Source organism: Littorina saxatilis, linkage group LG6 (genome assembly GCF_037325665.1).
Source record: "Littorina saxatilis isolate snail1 linkage group LG6, US_GU_Lsax_2.0, whole genome shotgun sequence".
Classification (NCBI taxonomy): domain Eukaryota; kingdom Metazoa; phylum Mollusca; class Gastropoda; order Littorinimorpha; family Littorinidae; genus Littorina; species Littorina saxatilis.
The window spans coordinates 45,876,504-45,898,208 of record NC_090250.1 but is presented as its reverse complement, the minus strand read 5'-3'; the positions used below and the strand labels follow the sequence as shown (position 1 = coordinate 45,898,208).

Below are 21,705 nucleotides of genomic sequence, written 5' to 3'. Positions count from 1 at the left end.
GCTGCGCATACCTGTGAATTCGGTAAGTGTTGAGCATATTTCTTTTCTTTTAGGTGTTTATGACTTTTCGTTGTGGATTTTGCGATTACAGAGATAAGTTGCAAATTGACCATGAGTCGCCGCGGTAATTATCAACATTGATTGGGTCTTTGAGAGTGAATGCTTACAATCGTTGCCCTCGGAAACACAAATCCAAAGCCACGATGGTTCCACACATCAAACAATCAGCCTGATTGGCTTTTACTTTGACAATCCACGTTTCACATGAAAGCTCAAACCCATTCACCACCTCGAGTTATTGCATGGGGAACATGAGATTTATTTACCAGGTGTTTGTGAATGAAAACTCGTGAAAATGATGACAATATAGATGAACTTCCTCTACGCTCAAACGCCACGTCTACCTCTTCACGAAAGGGGAGGGGGAAGGGGCAACTTTAACTGGCAATAAGTCGATTACGATCACTGTATATCGACAAGAACCTGTTAAAGCTATTAGAGGCAAAAGAAAAGGTGCGTGCTATTGGTTCTCCTTAGACAGAAACTGCGCCATGATGTCGTGCAAGACAGCGGTAACGACGGAACAAATCTAATGACGGGTTGCTGACAAAAAGGAAGCATAGGACACAAGCAAAGCTGAATGTTTCGAGGATACAGTGCACGTTGAAGGCTACATTTGTGACAACAACAAAATCAGAAGATGGGGAGGGGTTGGCAAAGAATTAGCACAATCCTTATATCGATGTAGACAATCAATGCATTGAGGATGTTTTCTTGAAACTCCGTATATATATATATATATATACGATACGTAGCTAGGAGAGTAAGTGGTGTTACGAACATGACATACATTTTCCAGGATTCATAATGACGCCAGAACATATAGAATTACTCTCACAGTGCTTGCCCCTGCAAAACAAAGTATAAGGCCCCGTAAGGGCAGTATATTGAATCGCTGAGAAGGGGGGGGGGGGAGGCTGGGGGGGGGGGGGAGAGATCATGTTGATCGCTGCTGTGACAAGGAGGCATTATGACCATCACTGTATACAGGAAGCAAACTAAACGTAGCTTGTGTCGTGTATCACTGGAATCAACAGAACAAAATACAAACACAGACGGACCGACCGACAAATAGTCTTTGAATAGCTTGTCAGACAGGTTTGCAGATAGAAAGTTAGTTTTCAGATCTGTGCAAGGACGAAAAATACCATACTACCTAACGACCACACAAAGTGAAACATTCAAACATGACAGAAAAAAATGTAAAACACACACACACACACACACACACACACACACAAACACACACACACACACACGCACACACACACACATACATACACACACACACAACGAACACGAGCACACACAAAGAAAACAGTTGAACAAAACAAAAAACAAGAAAACAAGACACAGCAATTTAAAACAGCAGACAACACGACCACAGTAAAATGTACCTACCTTCTCCAGATACAGAAAGCATCCGTTGCTCTTGATGTGGAGCTGGTTGAGCATCTCCGCAGTGTCCCTACTGAGGTGCTGCCTCAGGCCCTCCTCTTGGTCCAAGCGGCACAGAATGTACTGCTGTACGTCACGCACGATGTGGGACTTCCTCAGGTCGTCCAGGCTGATCTTGCGAAACCCTGTGAACATCCTCGTCACAGACTTGCTCTGCTTTCTGGAGGAGCAGACGAGCAGAAGCCACTGGGGGAAGAGAGTGTGGTGAGCCGCCAGAAGCTCCGCTATGGTCCTCGAGCACGTCGCTCTCTCGTTGACCGACTGCAGGTACGACTCGTCGATAGAGTCCACCAGAATAAACATGTTGGTGGTCGGGGGACTCGCGGCCTGCAGAGGCAGGAGGAAGGCTTGCTTGAACGCTTCGTCCGGGTTCCTTTCGCACTCTACCGGCTCTAACAGTCTCTGGATGCTGGGCTCCTGGATTTTGTCCTTGTATCCTGGGACCAGGTCGCTGTCTGCCGCCTGGTTGACCATACCTCTGATGAAGGTGACCAGAGACAGCGTGTCCACGTCGTGAGCCTGACAGAAGTGGTAGGACAACAAGCGGGTGTGGAGCGACGCCTGTTTCCCTTGCGGCACGGTGGGCCACACCAGTTCGCAGCTGAGAGCGGTCTTTCCACAACCGGGTCCTCCCATCACCAGAGCCCCGCATGTCTTGGAGGCAGGCCTGGTGTCCAGGCAGTGCTGCACTTTGCTGAAGGCCCACTCGCGGCAGAAGAACCGCTTCTTCTTCAACAGGCTCTCAGACATTTTGCAGAATTTGCTATTGTCAGTTATTTGTGAAGATCAAAATACTGCCTTAGTCCGAGACAGCCAAGTCACCAGAATCTGTCTTTGAAGCAAAACCGAAATGTCTTGGCTACTGGACCGTCCGCTATGTTGACATTAAACCCCATATTGGAGTCCTGAACACTGAAAACAGTTTAGAAAAGAGTTGGATAAAAACAAGCCGACAGTTGTCTACTGTTTCTTCACGCCACAGGCGAAGAAGTTTGCTTACATTAGCATCAGGAACAAAACGATAGAAAGAAAAATTTCGCCAAGAAAGAAACAATCTGCTTCCTCTTTATCAAGACCAGAACCTCACGCATTGTGACAAAGGCGGCTAAGAAAAGCACAGAGCACGACTATGGTGATAAAATATCCTTGACTCCTGTTTAAAAGAAACTGATAAGTCTCTGTTTGCTGTCAGCGCCAGTACCACAACTTTGGATCGATCTAATTAACCAAACACGTTGAGTAGAAAGTCAAATAGTGAGAGACAAATAGTACCTTTACCATTTCCTCGTTTCTCTCACCGAGACATCAGTATTCATGAAACCTAAATAATAGCAATATCCTCGGGTTGAAGGTTAAAACTAAAATGTCAACAATTTAAATTATTTTCCTCAAGTCCAGACTAAACCCTAGTGAGTTGAGAACCGGTTCTGTCTATGACTTCGAGTAACAGAAATCGTCTGGTCCTGTCAATCGTTCGTTGAGGACGTGAACATGCGATGTCTCACGTCCGTGTTCGATCTCGTACCGTTCGAAAATTTCACTGGGCTAGATACATCCATTCATCGTTTCAACCACTTGAATGAAGTTCCAAGATGGCAACATTCCGATCCACGTAACATGCCGGCAAGTTGACAGCAAGTCTGGAACCGTGTTGAGCTGTGCTGTACAGTGCTGTGCCGTGCTGTGCTGTACCGTGCCTGCCAACAAGATGATCGCAGCACCGACTGAACACCAGCGGTAGCAGCAGCAGCAGAAATCAATGCGTGGCCAGATGCACGCATAACAAGGCTCCCCGAGCCTGAAGCAGCCAACCCAACTGATGGCGCCTTGTGTGTCTGTGTGCTGTGATGTGGCTGTGTGTCGCTTTTCTTTTTTTCCTCCTTTTTCTCTGTGTGTCGTATGACTTGTCAGGGAGGGGTGGGAGGAGAGACTGAAGAGAAAGCCTCTGTTTCTCTGTGACCTGCGATCAGTAGGGTGTGAGTGTGTGGGACAATGGCAAATGCTCTATGTTCACGATGAATGAGAACAGGGGGATATATAGGGAAACGGCTGATCTGAAACAGACGGGTCAGCCTCGTTGTATCCAGGGGTAAGATATTGCGAATGTCTGCGTTTTCTATAATGTTTCTATGAGTGGGTGTGGCAGGGTCCCATAGGCCGCGTCAATCTCAATTTCGTGTAGCTTATTGCTGGTATGGACGACTCCAAGGCTTGTCCTTTATAGACAGTGCTACGAGTTCCTACCTTGTGGGGTGTGTGGGTGTTGAGGGTGGGGGCGGGGCTCCAAAATGCTGCAAGGCAATACTGTGTCAAATGGTTACCAACACAGGATGACACAGATTCTCGCTCAGACTGTCCAAGGGGTAGCGGGAAAGATGCAAACTCAGTTCCTGTGTGGGGTGGGTTGGAGGCTCCAAATGGCTGCAGCACTCTCTGGTGTCGTCTGTTACACTGACCAAAGATGACGACACAGATTCCACGTCAGACAACCCAGAGATAAGTGGGAGGTGACACAGACTAAAACTCCAAGAGGTAAAGGGGATGCGTGCCACCACCTATGAATGTCTTCAACTCGGTGACTCAGTGCGTGACTAGCAGGACCGGCGTATTGGTGTTGATCGCTGTCAAAGTCTTGTGACGGGCTGCCTGCCTCTAATGACGCCCTCAGACCGAAATAGTCATGATGCAATGTAAACTTCCCCCATCTCGTTGGCTTGGCGATCACGGAAATGGGGTTAATCCTGAAACAGAAATCGAGAAAAAATACATTAGTTGACGTGCAGATCAAAACAAATCTCTCTCTCTCTCTCTCTCTCTCTCTCTCTCTCTCTCTCTCTCTCTCTCTCTCTCTCTCTCTCTCTCTCACACACACAAACACACAAACACACACAAATGTGACAGTAAGCCAGTGAAGAGAAATCAATAATTGCCAACCACGGAGCCTTGCAATAAATGGAATGTGGGAGTGTGTTTGTTAACGGGAGCTGCCTTGACTAATCACACCCTGACACAGTAAATCTAATCTACAGAAAAGTCCAAATTTGATTACCTCAAACCTGACTGCGAATTAGCCTTGCGAGTGTTTTCTTTCTTTCTTTTCTTTATTTGGTGTTTAACGTCGTTTTCAACCATTCAAGGTTATATCGCGACGGCTTGCGAGTGTAAAGAAGCCACATAATTATGATAACACAGTGTAACTCCCCATCAGACCTCTCCGATTTCGACACTTCCTTTCTTTTAAAGCCTTCTTTTTGTTATTTTTCTGTTATTAACTCCAAATGTATCCCCTTTTAAAGACTCACTCTAGTGGGCGGGGATGTAGCTCAATCGGTAGCGCGCTGGATTTGTATCCAGTTGGCCGCTGTCAGCGTGAGTTCGTCCCCACGTTCGGCGAGAGATTTATTTCTCAGAGTCAACTTTGTGTGCAGAGTCTCCTCGGTGTCCGAACACCCCCGTGTGTACACGCAAGCACAAGACCAAGTGCGCACGAAAAAGATCCTGTAATCCATGTCAGAGTTCGGTGGGTTATAGAAACACGAAAATACCCAGCATGCTTCCTCCGAAAACGGCGTATGGCTGCCTAAATGGCGGGGTAAAAACAACGGTCATACACGTAAAATTCCACTCGCGCAAAAAAAAAACCACGAGTATACGTGGGAGTTTCAGCCCACGAACGCAGAAGAAGAAGAAGAAGATCGACTGATTTTCTTGGATTCGGGCGGTCTAAAACAGGGGGGTTCCGCTGTACCACAGCTGTGGTACAGCCCAAAATTAGGTCAAGCCCTGACACGCCATCGTGCACGTGCGCTTCATTATGGATCGCGGCCTGAGTGGAACTACTGAAGCAGGCGAGGAATGAAAAACATCCCCTGCATAAAGTGAAGAAGCTGTTGAGTGTACTGAAAAGATATGAATAGCAACAAGTCACTTTGTGTCAGTTGAATCATTTTAGAGGGGGTAAATCAGGGTCCGAAGATCACCTGGTTTGACCAACTGCGTGTAGTTGTCGGAACCAAAACATTCGTGGACAAAGAGCCAGTGGAAAAAGTAGTTAAAGGGAGTGAAGCGTCTGTTTTTTGTTCGGCTGATTGTAGACACTGTGTGTATACATACTATGTGCGTGAGTGCCTGCGTGTGCGTATGGTTGTGCTAGTTTACATACGTACGCACAAATGCCTACTTCGTGCTCCCTGTCTCTCACTCACTTGCCTGGGTAGGACTAGGAGCTTGCCCCCCGCCAGCCCCCCCCCCCCCCCCCCCACCACCCTGTATTCGCGCTACTGTTTTTACTGCCATTGTCACACCTGTCAACTGTCCTCGCGCTGTGCTTTGTTCCCCCGGTGGTTATTGTCCCGTTATAGTGTTCGGTCCCAGTCCCGCTAGCTTTGTCCCTGAATCGTCAGTCGCCAAGTTTCTTTTTTTTTAAACCCAGTTTTACTCTCTCTTCACTCAAGTCAGGTTACTGTTTTTCTCTCTCATTGTTTTGGACACTGTTTTTCTCTCTTCATCCCCAGTTTTGTTTTCCTCTAGTCCCCGAGGGAGTGTGTGTTTTTGCCCAAACAAGAAGTTTATTAGGAAAGAATGAATGATTGAGGGTTGACTTTTTTTTTTTAGAAAGGAAAGCCTCTCTCTCTCTCTCTCTCTCTCTCTCGCTCGCTCACTCACTCATTCACTCATTCACTCACTCACTCACTCACTCACACACACACACACACACACACACACACACACACACACACACACACACATACACACACACACACAAACACACACACAACAATTTCGTAACCTGAAACTGAAACCTATTTTTTAACCTTTGCCAACATTTGCTCAATACTGAAATTCCATACCCTCCTGAGCCAGTGATAATTATCACACACAAATCCCATTCACAAATCTGCTGACCCTCCGGCCGCCGTTGACCGCCTCCGAACGGAAAGAGACACTTGTTCTATGAGTGTTTGGGCAGTGACGGGAGGGGGAAGGGTAACGGATAAAGTTCTCTACTCGAAAGTGTCAATGAGGGGAAAAACACATAACTTTGAAAATGCTCCTTTAAAAAGTGGAGAACCGGAATTAGAGGGGTGTGTGAATGAGAGGGAAGGCAAATAAAAGGACCTCCACTTAATCCCAGGATCACGGTGACTTGTATCTGCTGGGGGTGTCCATTCAGGCCTGGCCAGGCGTCACGGTCTGTAAGGCTTACATTACACCACCCAAACGCTAGGTACTGTCCATTTTACCTTGTTGGACTTCGCTTGGGTTTGTACTTAAATAAATTGGCTGTTGGAAAGGTGTGTCAAATTCGTTCACACACACTGCTTACAATTATGTCCGAGACATGATACAGGATATAAAACTTCCAACATTGGTTTGTATACACACGCGCACACAACAGCTCTCTCTGTCTGTCTCTCTCTCTCTCTCTCTCTCTCTCTCTCTCTCTCTCTCTCTCTCTCTCTCTCTCTCTCTCACACAGACACACGCACGCACACACACACACACCGTTTCGCTTTGTGCTCTTCTGTCAGTTTTCTGTTTCTACAGGAAATTTGCAATTGCGAGCTTATGCTTTGTTTTCAGCAGTCACGGAAACAATTCCGAGAATACCTTGCTGTGTGTGTCATTCAAAAATCAAGGAGATCCATCAACCAGGAAGAAAACAATGCTGTTCCTTCGAGTACAGCCAAACTAATCTTCGTTGTTTTCCGAGAATAACAAAATATGACATGTGTTTAAGATCGTTTTCATTTTACTGATTTCCGAAAACAGCAAACATCTGAGCTAAGTTTCCACGAATTTCAATAGTCGCTTAATCATACACACATAATATATATGATATATATCAATGCCTCATGCAATTAATAATTTTTCGTATCTGCCTCTCAGTTTTTACAAATATTCTTTAACTCTTATTCTTTTATTTCATTTTATTTTTTAACTTTTTGTATTTCGTCGCGCGTTTGCACCCTGACCAACTCCCCTTCCAATTGTCTTCTCTGTCGTAAACGAATCATGCATGCCCTTGTCGAAATGGGAGCGTAGTTTTCTTAAACAATATGAACGATATATATGTCAACTGTAACGCAGAATAAGAGCATATATATTCACTTGAACATATACCAAAAATCAACATCCTGATTGAAGTCTTTGCAGAGTGGGGATTTTTTCCTTAATTAAATTCGAATGTTCACTTTGGTGTAAATTAATAAACTAATTCATCACAAAATTCACAGGCAGTAGCCAGGCAATTGAATTTAGTATGTGTTCAAATGGAGGGGCGCCCCTATCCTGTGTCAAAGCCTAGAGTGAAATTTGTTGTGGTTATCATAATGGTTTACCTGAGAAGGAGGCAACTTTTGTGACTTAATTACACGTCCGCAACACCATAAGTGTAGAACGCATGGACAAGCCGGGCACCTTAGCATACCATCACACACATGTCCTGAATCATAAGGTGCCCGGCTTGTCCATGCGTTCTACACTTATGGTGTTGCGGACGTGTAATTAAGTCACAAAAGTTGACTCCTTCTCATGTAAACCATTATGAAAACCAAGGCATCCCGTCAGGGATAGAATGAGCCGAACTCATTTTGACCTGAGGTCAGGATGATCCCTGACAGGATGCCTTGGTTTTCCTTGTCTGGCGAGGAAATCGATTTTTTACATACATGTATTTAGATCTTTTCGTAATGTGTTATGGATATAAGCAGATTCGCGATCGTCGATAATGATTTTTCATGGTGTTGTGTAATTTTTAAATGACAGTGGAATTGATAAGTAAGACAGTTTCAAGCGAGCTATTTTTCGCGGCTGTATTTACTGTGCAAACAACTCTAAATATGCCAAAAGTGTCACGTGATAATCAACCGTTTGGTTTCGGCGCTCGCTGGAGCAGACGATTTTTTCTGACAGTGATGCAACCATATATTACGGTCTCCTTCCGGCAGCAGTCCCAACATTTCGACTTGTTTTGACCTTAGAACGATGTCTTTATCATAACTGTGAAGAACAGAACGGAGATCACTGTCGAAGTCGGCCAATCTGCAATCATTTTCGTCTCGCGAACACTGCTCGCGAACAACATATGGGAGATAACTCTGTATTCTTGTTTTGATAGATTCGCGTAGGACTTTAGCGTCCGGTCAGAGAGATAACTGGCGATAGCCGTGGAGCGAGGATGATCAGAATGGGCCCAACCCTCATTTTCACTGTCCATACTTCAAGCCTGTCATTTGATCACGCACTATTCTCACTAACGTTTGAACTTCTGAATCACAGCGCTGAAGGAACTTCCTGATGGCGCGTCTACCTTTGCAAAAACGTGCGAAGTCCTAAATCCGATAATCATAGACCATGCATTTTGTCTTCATTGACTTCGTCCTCTTCATCTTTCTGCCTCTGCGTGTAGGCTTTTCATCTCATTCACCGTCAGTTTTCCGCATCTCGAGTTACATGCCGTGTCAGACACAAGGGAATACTAGGGGACCGTGTCCTCAGTGTTAGACTCCCCTCTCTAATTCAGGACCAGGGCAGGAGTCCATTCTATCTGTTCAGTGTGGTGTTACTGGACGCATCATAATACAGTCGCTGGTAGTCAGATTGTTCAGAGAAAAGGACAATCCGAGACAGCTATCTTTGGTCATCACAGGACTCGATGTAAACTATGCTATGCTAACTTGGTTTTTCTGTCCCCAGACCTAGTGTCTATTTGGGACATGACGTGGTTATATGCTGGGAACGATGTAAACGGTTTAGGGGCCGTAGATTAGTTAGGGTAAAAACAGAGACTGGACAGTTCACCGCAAGTGGATGTCGAAGTTGAGAAGGTTAAAGGGACAATACCTATGAAAACAGGCCCCAAGATCGATTCCAAAGTACCATGAGATTCTGCGTTACAAATAACGTTAACGCGCAGGAGAACTACCTACACTTTGCACAAACAAGCGTATTAAAACCTAAATAAAATGTGGTAGTATTTAAGCAAACAACGAGCACTCTTTGTGACGATTGCGTTGGGTTACTTCCATGAGTTACTTCCCTCCTTTGTCAATGTGATGCACGTTGAAAGGTCGACGGCCGCCTCAGTCTATCGTATTCTGTGCACCTTCTTCTTCTTCTTCTTCTTTGTTCATGGCTTAGCCGACTCCCACGTTCACTCATGTTTAGCACGAGTGGAATTTTACTCCACCATTCAGGCAGCATACGCCGATTTCGGGGGAGGCATGCTGGGTATTTTCGTGTTTCTATAACCCACCGAACTCTGACATGGATTACAGGATCTTTTCCGTGCGCACTTGGTCTTATGCTTGCGTGTACACACGAAGGGGGTTAAGTCACTAGCAGGTCTGCACATAAGTTGACCTGGGAGATCGGAAAAATCTCCACTCTTAACCAACCAGGCGGCAGCGACCGAGATTCGAACTCACGACCTCCGGATTAGGAGGCCGACGTCTTACCACCACGCCACTGCGCCCGTCATTCTGTTTGTTTGTTTGCTTAACGCCCAGCCGACCACGAAGGGCCATATCAGGGCGGTGCTGCTTTGACATATAACCGTCATTCTGTGCACCTTGACACAAACATACAGACGAGAAAACACACACAACTGAACAGACAGGCAGACACAAGTAAGAGAAACGCGTTTTGGTGAGAAGAGAGACTGGTTACGTGTTTGCGCGCATGAGCTCTCTGTCTGTCTGTCTGGCTGTCAGTTTGTCGAGGAGTCTGTGCAATTGTTTGCATGTGCGTCTCACTGTCTGTGTGTGCAGAAATGTTTACTTTTCACAAGCCGTTCTTATATTTGCTTTCTGTTCGCGGTGCAATCAGTCTCGTTCAGGTCTAATTCTATTTGACCTGTGCACAGTCGTATCGTTTTCTCAAGCAATCTCTGACCATAGCTATATAGACATGATCCTGTATATATTCATATCAATGCTCTGACGCATGTAGGGACTTCGAGTTGGAATATATGCATAACTTAGTATGTATGCATGCATGCAGGGATGCAGGCACGTGCGCGCACATGTAAAAGGAGACACATGGGCGCAAATATACCCCCCTCGTCTCTCTCTCTCACACACACACACACACACACACACACACACACAGTGCGAAAGATAGTAAGAGTGGGAGAGACAGAGGGAAAGAGAAAGTAAGAGAGAGAGAGGATATCAGTTCTTTTTCTCATACATAGTCTTCTCTTTTCTGTGTCAAACATGTGGACACACATAAACATGGTATGCAAACCCCCACATGAACCTCAGTATAATTATGTTGCCACTTTAACTTAGCATACCCTGCCCCCCTCTCTGTATTTCTCTGTTCTTATCGCACCTACTTTGCAAAACGAAACCGTTTTACCTACCACTTACCTGCTGAGGTTGTCGGAAGTGACCTTATTCGCATGACTGATGAATGAAAGCGACCGTGTCAGGGTAACGGTATGTGTGTCTACCTGTCGGTTTTTACCTGTTCTCTTTGTCTTTGATCTTTATCTCCACATTATAGAGTGTAGAATGGTGTGTTCCATGTTGCCTCAAGCGATCATACCGGACAAGTTACCAAGCATCATTCACATGTCTGTTAGTGTTGTTACAGTATCACTACCAGGTCAGCGGTGGGCTGTTTCTGTCTGTCTTTCTCTCTCTCTTAATGAAAAAAGCATGTTTGCATTGTTTATTCTGTCACCCTCCAAAAATAAAGTTCAATTCAATTCAATTCCGACAACTCTAATCAACTCACACACACACAGTGACACTTACATCATGCAAACATGCTACCACCCTACACTTGTATAAACACCATCCATCTCTGATTTATCAAGTGCTACTGTTATTGTGAAGTATTGCAGTGCTTGCACTTGCAGTCCTAAAAATAATAAACATTCTCTCTCGCTCCCTCTCTCAGTCACGAGTCACACAGTCTCTCTCTCTCTCTCTCTCTCTCTCTCTCTCTCTCTCTCTCTCTCTCTCTCTCTCTCTCTCTCTCTCTCTCTCTCTCTCTCTCTCTCTCTCTCTCTCTCTCTCTCTCTCTCTCTCTCTCTCTCTCTCTCTCCCGCCGCCATCCTATAAACTTTCACCGCAGATCGCACCTAGACACGCACTTTGTTCGTTAATATTTATCCACAGCCATCATAACAAACCACAACGCGACTCATGATCAACACTGTACAAATTTACTGTTGGACGGTAAGGCCAAAAAAAAATAGTCTGTTTACGGTATCCCGACCGACCCTATTTTTTCGCGCGACCCTAGACTTTTTTTGGCATTTGGGGAGAAGAAAAAACAAGTCGCGTAAGGCGAAATAACTACATTTAGTCAAGCTGTGGAACTCACAAAATGAAACTGAACGTAGTCCGCCGCTAGTGCAAAAGGCAGTGAAAGTGACGAGCCTGTTTGGCGTGGTAGCGGTTGCGCTGTGCTTCATAGCACGCTTTACTGTACCTCTTTTCGTTTTACCTGTTTTTTATCCAAACATATCATATCTATATGTTTTTGGAATCAGGAACCGACAAGGAATAAGATGAAAGTGTTTTTAAATTGATTTCAAAAGAAAAATTTTGATAATAATTTTTATATTTTTAATTTTCAGAGCTTGTTTTTAATCCAAATATAACATATTTATATGTTTTTGGAATCAGGGAATGATGAAGAATAAGATGAACGTAAATTTGGATCGTTTTATAAAAAAAAATTTTTTTAATTTTCAGATTTTTAATGACCAAAGTCATTAATTAATTTTTAAGCCACCAAGCTGAAATGCAATACCGAAGTCCGGCCTTCGTCGAAGATAGCTTGGCCAAAATTTCAATCAATTTGATTGAAAATTGAGGGTGTGACAGTTCCGCCTCAACTTTTACAAAAAGGCGGATATGACGTCATCAAAGGTATTTATCGAAAAAAAGAAAAAAATTTCCGGGAATATCATTCCCAGGAACTCTCATGTCAAATTTCATAAAGATCGGTCCAGTAGTTTGGTCTGAATCGCTCTACACACACACACACACACAGACAGACACACATACACCACAACCCTCGTCTCGATTCCCCCCTCTACGTTAAAACATTTAGTCAAAACTTGACTAAATGTAAAAAGGAAAAAAAATCTTTTGTTTTTTGGCAAAATAACTTTAAAATATGGTTTTTTGAAGAAAAGAAAAAATCCCGACCTACCGACCCTATTTTTTCGGCCTATGTTACCGTAAACAGACTTTTTTTTTGTTTTGCCTAACAGTAGGCAAAGCTGATACGGGTATCTGAGCAGGGTCATGAATGCCGAATGAACGGAAGAGTGAATGTGTGTGCAGCCGGTATGAGTCATATATATCTACCATACACTATACAGACAGCTGATACTATACCATACTGACTGCGTGATATATTGATAAAGAATCCAATGCTGTTTGGTCTGCGTGCCCAATCTCTCCCTCTCTCCCTCCCCCTCTCTCATCAATGTGTGTGTGTTTGTGTGTGCACGCGTGTGTATGTGTGTGTGTGCGCGCGCGTTCGCCGGTGCGTGCGTGCGCACGCCACGGTGCGTGTTCGTGCGTGTGTGTGTGTGTGTGTGTGAATACAGCTAGCTTAGCCCCCCCCCCCCCCCCTAAAACTAAAACGATACTTCGTCCATTAGCGGTTAGTGTGGATTCGTAACCTGGAAAGCCGCCACGTATCAAAACTCAAGAACATATCGTTGTTAACTCCAAAATACATCGAGCACAAACAAAGGGCCAAGATCACAACCACTATCATGACTTACGAATTTTCCCATGCACCCACCCTCCTCATCCACCCACCTTGACACCTCTCTCTCTCTCTCTCTCTCTCTCTCTCTCTCTCTCTCTCTCTCTCTCTCTCTCTCTCTCTCTCTCTCTCCCCCCTCTCTCTCTCATCCTTTTGTTATGAAGCATGTCTCTCCCTCCTCCCCCCCCCTCCCCCTCTCTTTCTCTCTCATTCTCATTTCACGTTCTCTCTCCCCAGTCAACGATCGTTCTTTTAGCACAACAGACCCCAAGGACCCAGGACCATCCGACAGACTGGCGCTGCTCGTATCGACACTCACACAAACTCAGGAAACGGTCCCAGCTTTCAGGAAACCCCTGTATTGATAGCTGGCACCGGAAGTATCTTTGCGGGAGGCGGGAGAGAGTGGGTGAGGAGGGGTGAGGAATATCTTTGGTTGGAGAGAGAGAGAGTGTGGGAACCGAGGTATATCACTATATCAGTGTTGGAAAGGGGTGGAGGAATTTTGTTTTATAAACGGTCTTGTCGAGTCATGTTTCGCAGTATTGCGGAAAGAGCCATTTTTTAAAACTCAAAGCGAACTCTGTAAAGAGAACAAGTCTTTCCGGCTTCTTTTCTTCTTTATTTGGTGTTTAACGTCGTTTTCAACCACGAAGGTTATATCGCGACGGGGGAAGGGGGAAGATGGGATAGAGCCACTTGTTAATTGTTTCTTGTTCACAAAAGCACTAATGAATTGCTCCAGGGGCTTGCAACGTAGTACAATATATGACCTTACTGGGACTGGGAGAATGCAAGTTTCCAGTACAAAGGACTTAACATTTCTTACATACTGCTTGACTAAAATCTTTACAAACATTGACTATATTCTATACAAGAAACAGAATCCGTTAGTCGCCTCTTAGTCTTACGACATGCTGGGGAGCATCGGGTAAATTCTTCCCCCTAACCCGCGGGGTTCTTTCCGGCTGTCAGCATCTTTGGACACAGTGTCTAGAACTGAAACAACAAACTGCATGGTGGTTTGTTACCGTTGTTGGGGTGGGGTGGGGTGGGAACGTTAACAGTAAATACATAATTTACTACTCTTACTTGGGGTCTGTGTGGTGATTGAAAGGTCAAACAACCTCTGGCAGTGAAGGGCTGGTAAGGATTAATTAATAATTATGCAAAGAGTTTTGGATACGTAACTTGACTGAGACAGCGTGCAACTACATAAGTCGATCAAAAGAATATTGCTACAGTGAATGACTTGGCAATTGACCTATAATATGCCGATGATTAGTTTATTTTGCGGCAAAAATAAAGGGAATTGGAGAGGGAAGCTCTATGGATTGTTGGAAAACACACACACACACACACGCACCGTGGCTGTGACACACACGCCCCCCCCCCTGGCGCGCGCACACACACACACACACACACTGAAACGTACGCACACACGCGGTGCACACACTGACCGTGACACACACACACACACACTAAGTTGCTTCGTTTGCATGCACTGATCTCCACCCTCACAAGCTGAACAAACCAATGGCCCACTGTGCAGATCGAACAAGCAGACGATCTTTCTGCAAGCAGCCGACACGCATTGAAAGGCATAATGAGCGCAGACACACGGTGCTGGGTGGTCTGCATAAATTTACCGGTTCTGTCTGCATACATGTGCAAGACGATCAACATCATTGAAAAAGAAAAATGGACACCTACCTTCACAAAATCGAAAACTCTCAAGAAAAATCCATTGAAAATGCAGCACAAACAGCCAGAGAAGACAACAACCACCATTCAACACACTCCGACGCAGACACAACACACAACTTCCCCCTCGAGTGTACACAGCTTCGAGTGTTTCCCATGCTGTGCTATTTTTTGCTGCCTTGCAGATGACAAAGGCAGAGAGAAAACCGCTATAGGGGCGGGGCTTCGAGAGAACACTGCGATTCGATTGGCTGCGCGTCTGTGTCACTACGGGGTCACTGGCGGGAGAGGGCGAGCACGCGCAATTCATGTCAGAGTGTGACACACTTTGGCACACTCTTGTCCATTCCCAACGCGACAATAAGGAGCCTGGGATTATCCATGAGATAATCCGAATGCACGCGAGTCAGCAGGGTGGCTGCGAAAACTAGGGCAGTCAGGCCAGCCGCGGCAGAGAAGGAAGATTCAACAAGAAACAGCTGTTGTCTGGCAGTCAGTGTTTCAAGGGAGTTATCGCACTTTCGGTGAAGCCTCCAAAATCTTAGATACGGAAAGTGCTGGTAATCAGTTACCATGGAGATAAGATAGCGCTGGAATGACGAGTGGATATTTTTCGACAAGATATTAGGTGTAATGAACCGAACATTATTACTCAATTTATAAGTTCAGGCTGTGCACGTTGACTGAATGACTGTACGTAACGTGCACAATTGAATGCAGCCTGATTTATAATCTCATACGAATCGTCTTTCTGCCTTTCAACCGGCTGCCCCTTTTCAAGCATATTCTATAATCATTTGTTTACATGGTCATTGGTGTGTGTGTGTGTGTGTGTGTGTGTGTGTGTGTGTGTGTGTGTGTGTGTGTGTGTGTGTGTGTGTGTGTGTGTGTGTGTGTTGTTATTATTATTTGTTGTGTGCTGAGTATCAGTGTATCGATCATCATCGTTTGTTTGTTCGTTTGTTTGTTTGTTGCAAGCGTGCCCGCAGTGTACCCGGAACCACTGATTTCCTGACTCTTACCCTGCGCACCTCCTGTCAAAGACTTGAACATTACTACTCGACAGCCTTGCTGTAAATCAGGCTGTTGACAGTGACAGGAGGTGAAACTGAGGTGTGTGCTTGTTGTGAGGTTTGCACCTTACAACCCATGCAGCCAGGCATCACGTACCTGATAGGGTTTCCTTCCTCTATACCCGCCCCGCTGGTCACTCAATCAAATGACTTCAAAACCACAGGCACAGGTTTCAATGCGTGGGATAAAAAGGTAACCTTCCTCTTGGACGCAATGGTCTACCGTCTGACAATACTTTCTGTGCGGAGCGAAAGGATTTTTAATGTCACCGATTTGTCTTTTGTATCTGAAACATTTGTCAATATGCATATACATTCAGTACACACACACACACACACACACACGCACGCGGCACGCACTCACGCACCCTCCCACCCCACACACACACGTACACACACACACTGCACACAACTTGAACACACACACACACACACACACACACACACACACACACACACACACACACACACAGAGAATTACTGAACACAAAAAAATTCCTCCTTGCACGGGAGCCAAGCTGTAAATATTTTGCTATTTAAAGATCTATTGTGGATTGCAGAATAGTCTACACAAGAAGGAAGGTATGATGTCAAAGTCGACTGACTTCAGTTAACTGACCATAAATGTTCTTCCTTGTGTGTTTCGGTTTGTTCGTTTGGTTGGCTTGTTGAACAAAAGTAATGGAGATAGTAAATACAAGGCAACTACTTTTTTTTCTGACGACTCGCAGAGAGAATTGTAGGGGAAAGGCTCCTAATATGGACCGGCTCCTGATATGGACCACCTCCGGTTCTGACAAACTAACGACGCTAGAGCGCTCAAAACAATTTCATTCGCTTTATTCACCCTCTGTGGATAAGTTGCACATGTCAAAACAGGTGCAGAAACACAAACCTCAAAACCGTTAGGCTTTTTCTCTTTTTTCACTTTTGGCAGCGTTCACTCTAAATTTGCGGCCTAAAACGGACTCGTTTCTGTCCACAGCCAAAGCTTTTATCACACAAAAATGGCTATATGTGACAGCTAAGACCGTATTTGTTACAGTTTAGCAGTGTGTACCCCGAGTTTCTACTGCAAACAAAAAATAATAGCAAAACCTCAAAGTATGTGTGAGTCCCCTAATATGGACCACCTTCATCAAATCGAAGAAAATAAAAGCGAAAGGCAATTTCCATTAATTCATTAAGAAGCTTGCTGAAAATAACCTATAACTAGCCCTCGAGATTTCCCAAAAATATAACAAATATTCTTTTTTTGGTGGAAGTTGATAATTTCACTTCTTTTCACTCTGTTTTTGATAAGCTTCTTCAGTTTCCTGGTGTGCTTCAAATAATGCTCTCATCGACCCGAAACAGCTAAATCTAAAGCATATTTGAATTTGTCTGACTTGCACACTAAGTTGTATCATGTTATTTTGAAGTATAGGGGGCTTTTTACAGTGCCGATTCGGGAAGGCACAGGCTCCTAATATGGACCATTTGTGATTTTTTCTGTATTTAATTTTTGCTGAATGTCTATCAAAGCTATTTCACTCCAATTAGGCCTAACAGTTAAACTAAGAGAGAATGACTACCAACCACAAAAGGAAACTTCTTCGCAAGAAAACAAGCTAGTTATCAGCAATAAACAAAAAGTGGTCCATATTAGGGGCCCTTCCCCTAATTCGCTTGTGGACGGGGCAGGGTGGGGGGGGGGGGGGGGGGTGGTTTAAAACAAGGAACGTGTCCGTCTCAATCTCACTGTCCTTGTAATGGGCAGGGATTACCTTCTGTCGGACCACTGCCTAATTTCCGGAGCAGTTGGCATTTCAGCCTGCACTGACAGACCATGCAGTCGTCCTCAGTGCCATCAAACGAAGTTGAAAGGATCGATTTTGTACGATTCAATACTTTTCATGCATTGTTTATTCCAGCAACTTTTCTCTCCTAAGGAGCTCAAATCTCGTGTGTTTAAGCTGACAACGTTTTAGACCCAATCATATTAAAGACAAGAAATCAAGACCCCCCCCCCCCCCACAAACACACACACACACACACACACACACACACACACACACACACACACACACACACACACACACACTCCCTTTTTGACACTGCGCTGCGTTTGGACTTTGACCTGATATTGTTGATGAATACGAAGAGGACCCTTTTATCAACGCTACTGTTTGGGATTACAGATTTAGGGTCAGCATGGGGCCAACTTGTTCGTTCGTTTCATGACAATGCGCCCCTGCAGCCGTTCTCTTTGGAGACGATCACAGTTGTCGGTCCAATGGACCGGGCTCTGCGTTTGGATGACTTTTGACAGAAAATAAAACAGAGTTCACATTGTAGGGGAAGGGCTCCTAATATGGACCACTTTTTGTTTCATGCTAATAACATGCTTGTTTTTTTGCGAAGAAGTTTTATTTTGTGTTTCAGTGGTAGTCCTTCTCTCTTTGGTTAACCATGAGGCTTAATCAGAGTGAAATCGCTTTGATAGATATTGACCAAAAATTAAATTCAGAAAAAATCACAAATGGTCCATATTAGGAGCCTGGGCGCCTAATGTGGACCAGTGAAGCGGCCTTCACGAATCACTGTTAATTGACCATAAACTCCTTATCAAAAAGCTTGAGATTTATGGAATTGCAACAGATTCCATAAACATTTTTTTTCTTCTTCTTCTTCTTCGTCGTTCGCTCAGAATAAACATTTTAACATCTTTCCTGTCAGACAGACAGCAAAGTACTTATCTGAAACAATCATACTCTTGTAAGCAAACAGTAAGGTTTGGAGTACCACAAGGTTCTATTCTTGGTCCATTACTATTTTCTATATATATAAACGACTTACCTCTATTTGTAACATGCATGTGTGAACTATTTGCAGATGATACTACAATTCATTCTAGTCACCAAGATCTTATTAAACTAGCAAATATCCTCCAAGAAAACATTGATCGATTACTTGAATGGTCATAACTAAACCATATGTCACTGAATCCAAATAAAACTAAATGCATGCTACTTACCACGAGGCAAAAGAGACAAAATCTAACATCTGGATTTCCGACATTGCTAATACGAAATCAAGATGTTACCGAAGTTGATAGCCATAAAGTCTTGGGAATAACTATTGACAATAACCTGTCTTGGTCAAAACATGTAGATACACTTTGTAAAAACACATCCAAAAAAATATTTCAGTTATCAAAAATCAAACACTTTCTAGACCTTCGCACAAGAAAACTGTTTTTTCAGGCACATATTCAGTCAGCTATTGACTATGCTTCCACAGTGTGCAAATACTTTGAAACACTAGGGCAGTTTACATAGACGAGCTGTTAAATTAATTATTTTAAAAAATGCATCTCTTTCCATGACTGATTATAAACGATTGCAAATTCTTCCTATCAAAGATAGATTTGCATATAACAAAGGTGTGATGATGTATCGAATTATGTCAGGGAATGCACCTACACTCATTGCCTCAAATTTCAAAATAAATCATTATAGAAAATGTAACAAATTAATTACCCCAACTCCAAGAATTGACCTGTACAAGTCGAGTCTATCATATTCTGGAGCAATTATGTGGAACGCCATTCCAAATATAATTAAATTACGAATTCATGAAACATCATTCAAGGAATATTACATGCTGTTTCTTTTACAAAACTTATAAAGAAATATTATCAAGCAGCTGGCAAAATATAACTGTACTCTCTGATTATATTGAAAAACATGATTATATATAATTCATGAAGGATTTTTTATTTTTTTATTTCTCTGTTATATATAATTTTCAAGCATTGCTAAAGAATCCTAATGCATCTTAAAATGTCTTATTGGTTGCTTGACATGTTAATTATGGTAAATATGTCATTTGTACTATAGTTAAACTTATCTTTTATTTCTTCTTGTTTGTTACCCCTCAATGGGCGAGGGCCGGATGAAAAGAAGCATGTATATGTTAGGCGCGTTTGATCGATCTGCGCGATCGCGCGATCGCGCTGCGCGTTTGGTGGATCAATCAAACGCGCACACATCGATCGATGTGTGCGCATTTGATCGATGCAAAGAATAGGCTACAAAGATTACAAGAATCGTTAAAACGCGCAGCTCTTATACTTGCGCATTTGGACGATCTGTCACAAAGTAAGTCCCTACCACACACACACATCGCACGCCGGAAGTGAAAAGTTTCAAATACAGGAATGTTCCGAAATATACCCCAACAACGTTTTTGATTTGTTTGTTGTCAGGCCTCTCAATCTTTCAAACAGTCTCTCTCTCTCTCTCTCTCTCTCTCTCTCTCTCTCTCTCTCTCTCTCTCTCTCTCTCTCTCTCTCTCTCTCTCTCTCTCTCTCTCTCTCTCTCTCTCTCTCTCTCTCTCTCTCTTATGATCTTATTCTTATATTACTATTATTGCGTGTGTCTGCGTTTCATCATAATACGTTTGTTCCTATGTATTCCCATTTCGATTATAACCATTTTGTTTAGATCAGGACTAGCTGGAAGAAAGGTCCTACGGACCTAATGCTATCTTTCCTGTAATAAAATTCTATGTTTCAATGTTTCTCTCTCTCTCTCTCTTAGTCTCTCAGTCTCTCTCTCTCTCTCTCTGTCTCTCTCTTAGTCTCTCTCTCTTCTCTCTCTCTCTCTATCGCTCTCTCTTCTCTCTCTCTGTCTCTCTGTCTCTCTCTTAGTCTCTCTCTCTCCCTCTCTCTCTCTCTCTCTCTCTCTCTCTCTCTCTCTCGCATGCAAACGGATAATAGGTGTTTCCCCTCAAAGCCCCAACTGCATGGTATACGGAGAACTCGGTAGATTTCCCCTATCAGTTCTCGCTGCTACCAGATGCGTTAAATACTGGTTGCGGCTAAATCGCCTCCCCAACACAAGATATGTAAAAATGGCCCATGTGATGATGAGGAACATGGCAGACAGAGGGACAGACAATTGGTCCGCTAGGGTCAGGAACCTCCTATGTGAAAATGGGTTTGGACATGTGTGGACGTACGGCTATGTCGGCAACGAAAAACACTTTATCAAGGCTTTTCAACAACGCCTAAAAGACTGCTTTATCCAGAACTGGCATAGTAAGCTGGAAGACAGTGAGAGGTATGACACATACAAATTGTTTAAACCTGATTTTGGAAGAGAAAGGTACCTTGACCAAATAGACAATCCATATATTCAAAAAGTGTTCACAAAATTCAGACTTGGGGTTTCACCCTTGATGTGCAACAAACAGAGATACTCTGCAAACGGTTCCCATGTTTGCCCACTTTGCAGATACCCTCACGAAAACGAGCACCACTTTCTTTTTAAGTGCCCAGTATACTCGGATATAAGAGAAACTTACTTGGAAAATGTCTTTGAAATTGGTCAACTCGAAAACTCGTCAATGCAGATACTACTAACACAAAACAAAAGTAGGTTGTGGGCACTCTCCCGGTATACATTTTATGCATTCAGGCATCGACAGCAACTGCTAGGCTAAAATGAATGTGTGTAAATGATTTCCGATCGATATGTTTCAACCCTTAGCACTGTATATGCACTTGTTCTTACTTGTCTCTGAGAGAGTATACATTGAAATGGAAACTCTACTCCCCCCTTGTACAAACACAACAGTGTGGTTTACAATAAAAATTCTGAGTTCTGAGAGTTCTGAGTTCTCT

At 43.8% G+C, this 21,705-nt stretch overlaps 1 protein-coding gene across 1 annotated transcript in view; it reads right to left on the bottom strand.

The window, feature by feature from the left end:
• Positions 1–15,096, bottom strand: part of LOC138969343 (ankyrin repeat domain-containing protein 50-like) — a 102,049-nt gene extending 86,953 nt beyond the window's left edge. Inside the window, exons 1-2 of the mRNA XM_070342117.1 lie at positions 14,974–15,096; positions 1,462–4,259 (exon numbers count right to left, since the gene is read on the bottom strand). Coding sequence (XP_070198218.1) covers positions 1,462–2,268 — 807 coding nt within the window. The 5' untranslated portion in view covers positions 2,269–4,259; positions 14,974–15,096. The remainder of the gene's footprint in view (positions 1–1,461; positions 4,260–14,973) is intronic.
• Between the last annotated feature and the right edge of the window lie 6,609 nt (positions 15,097–21,705).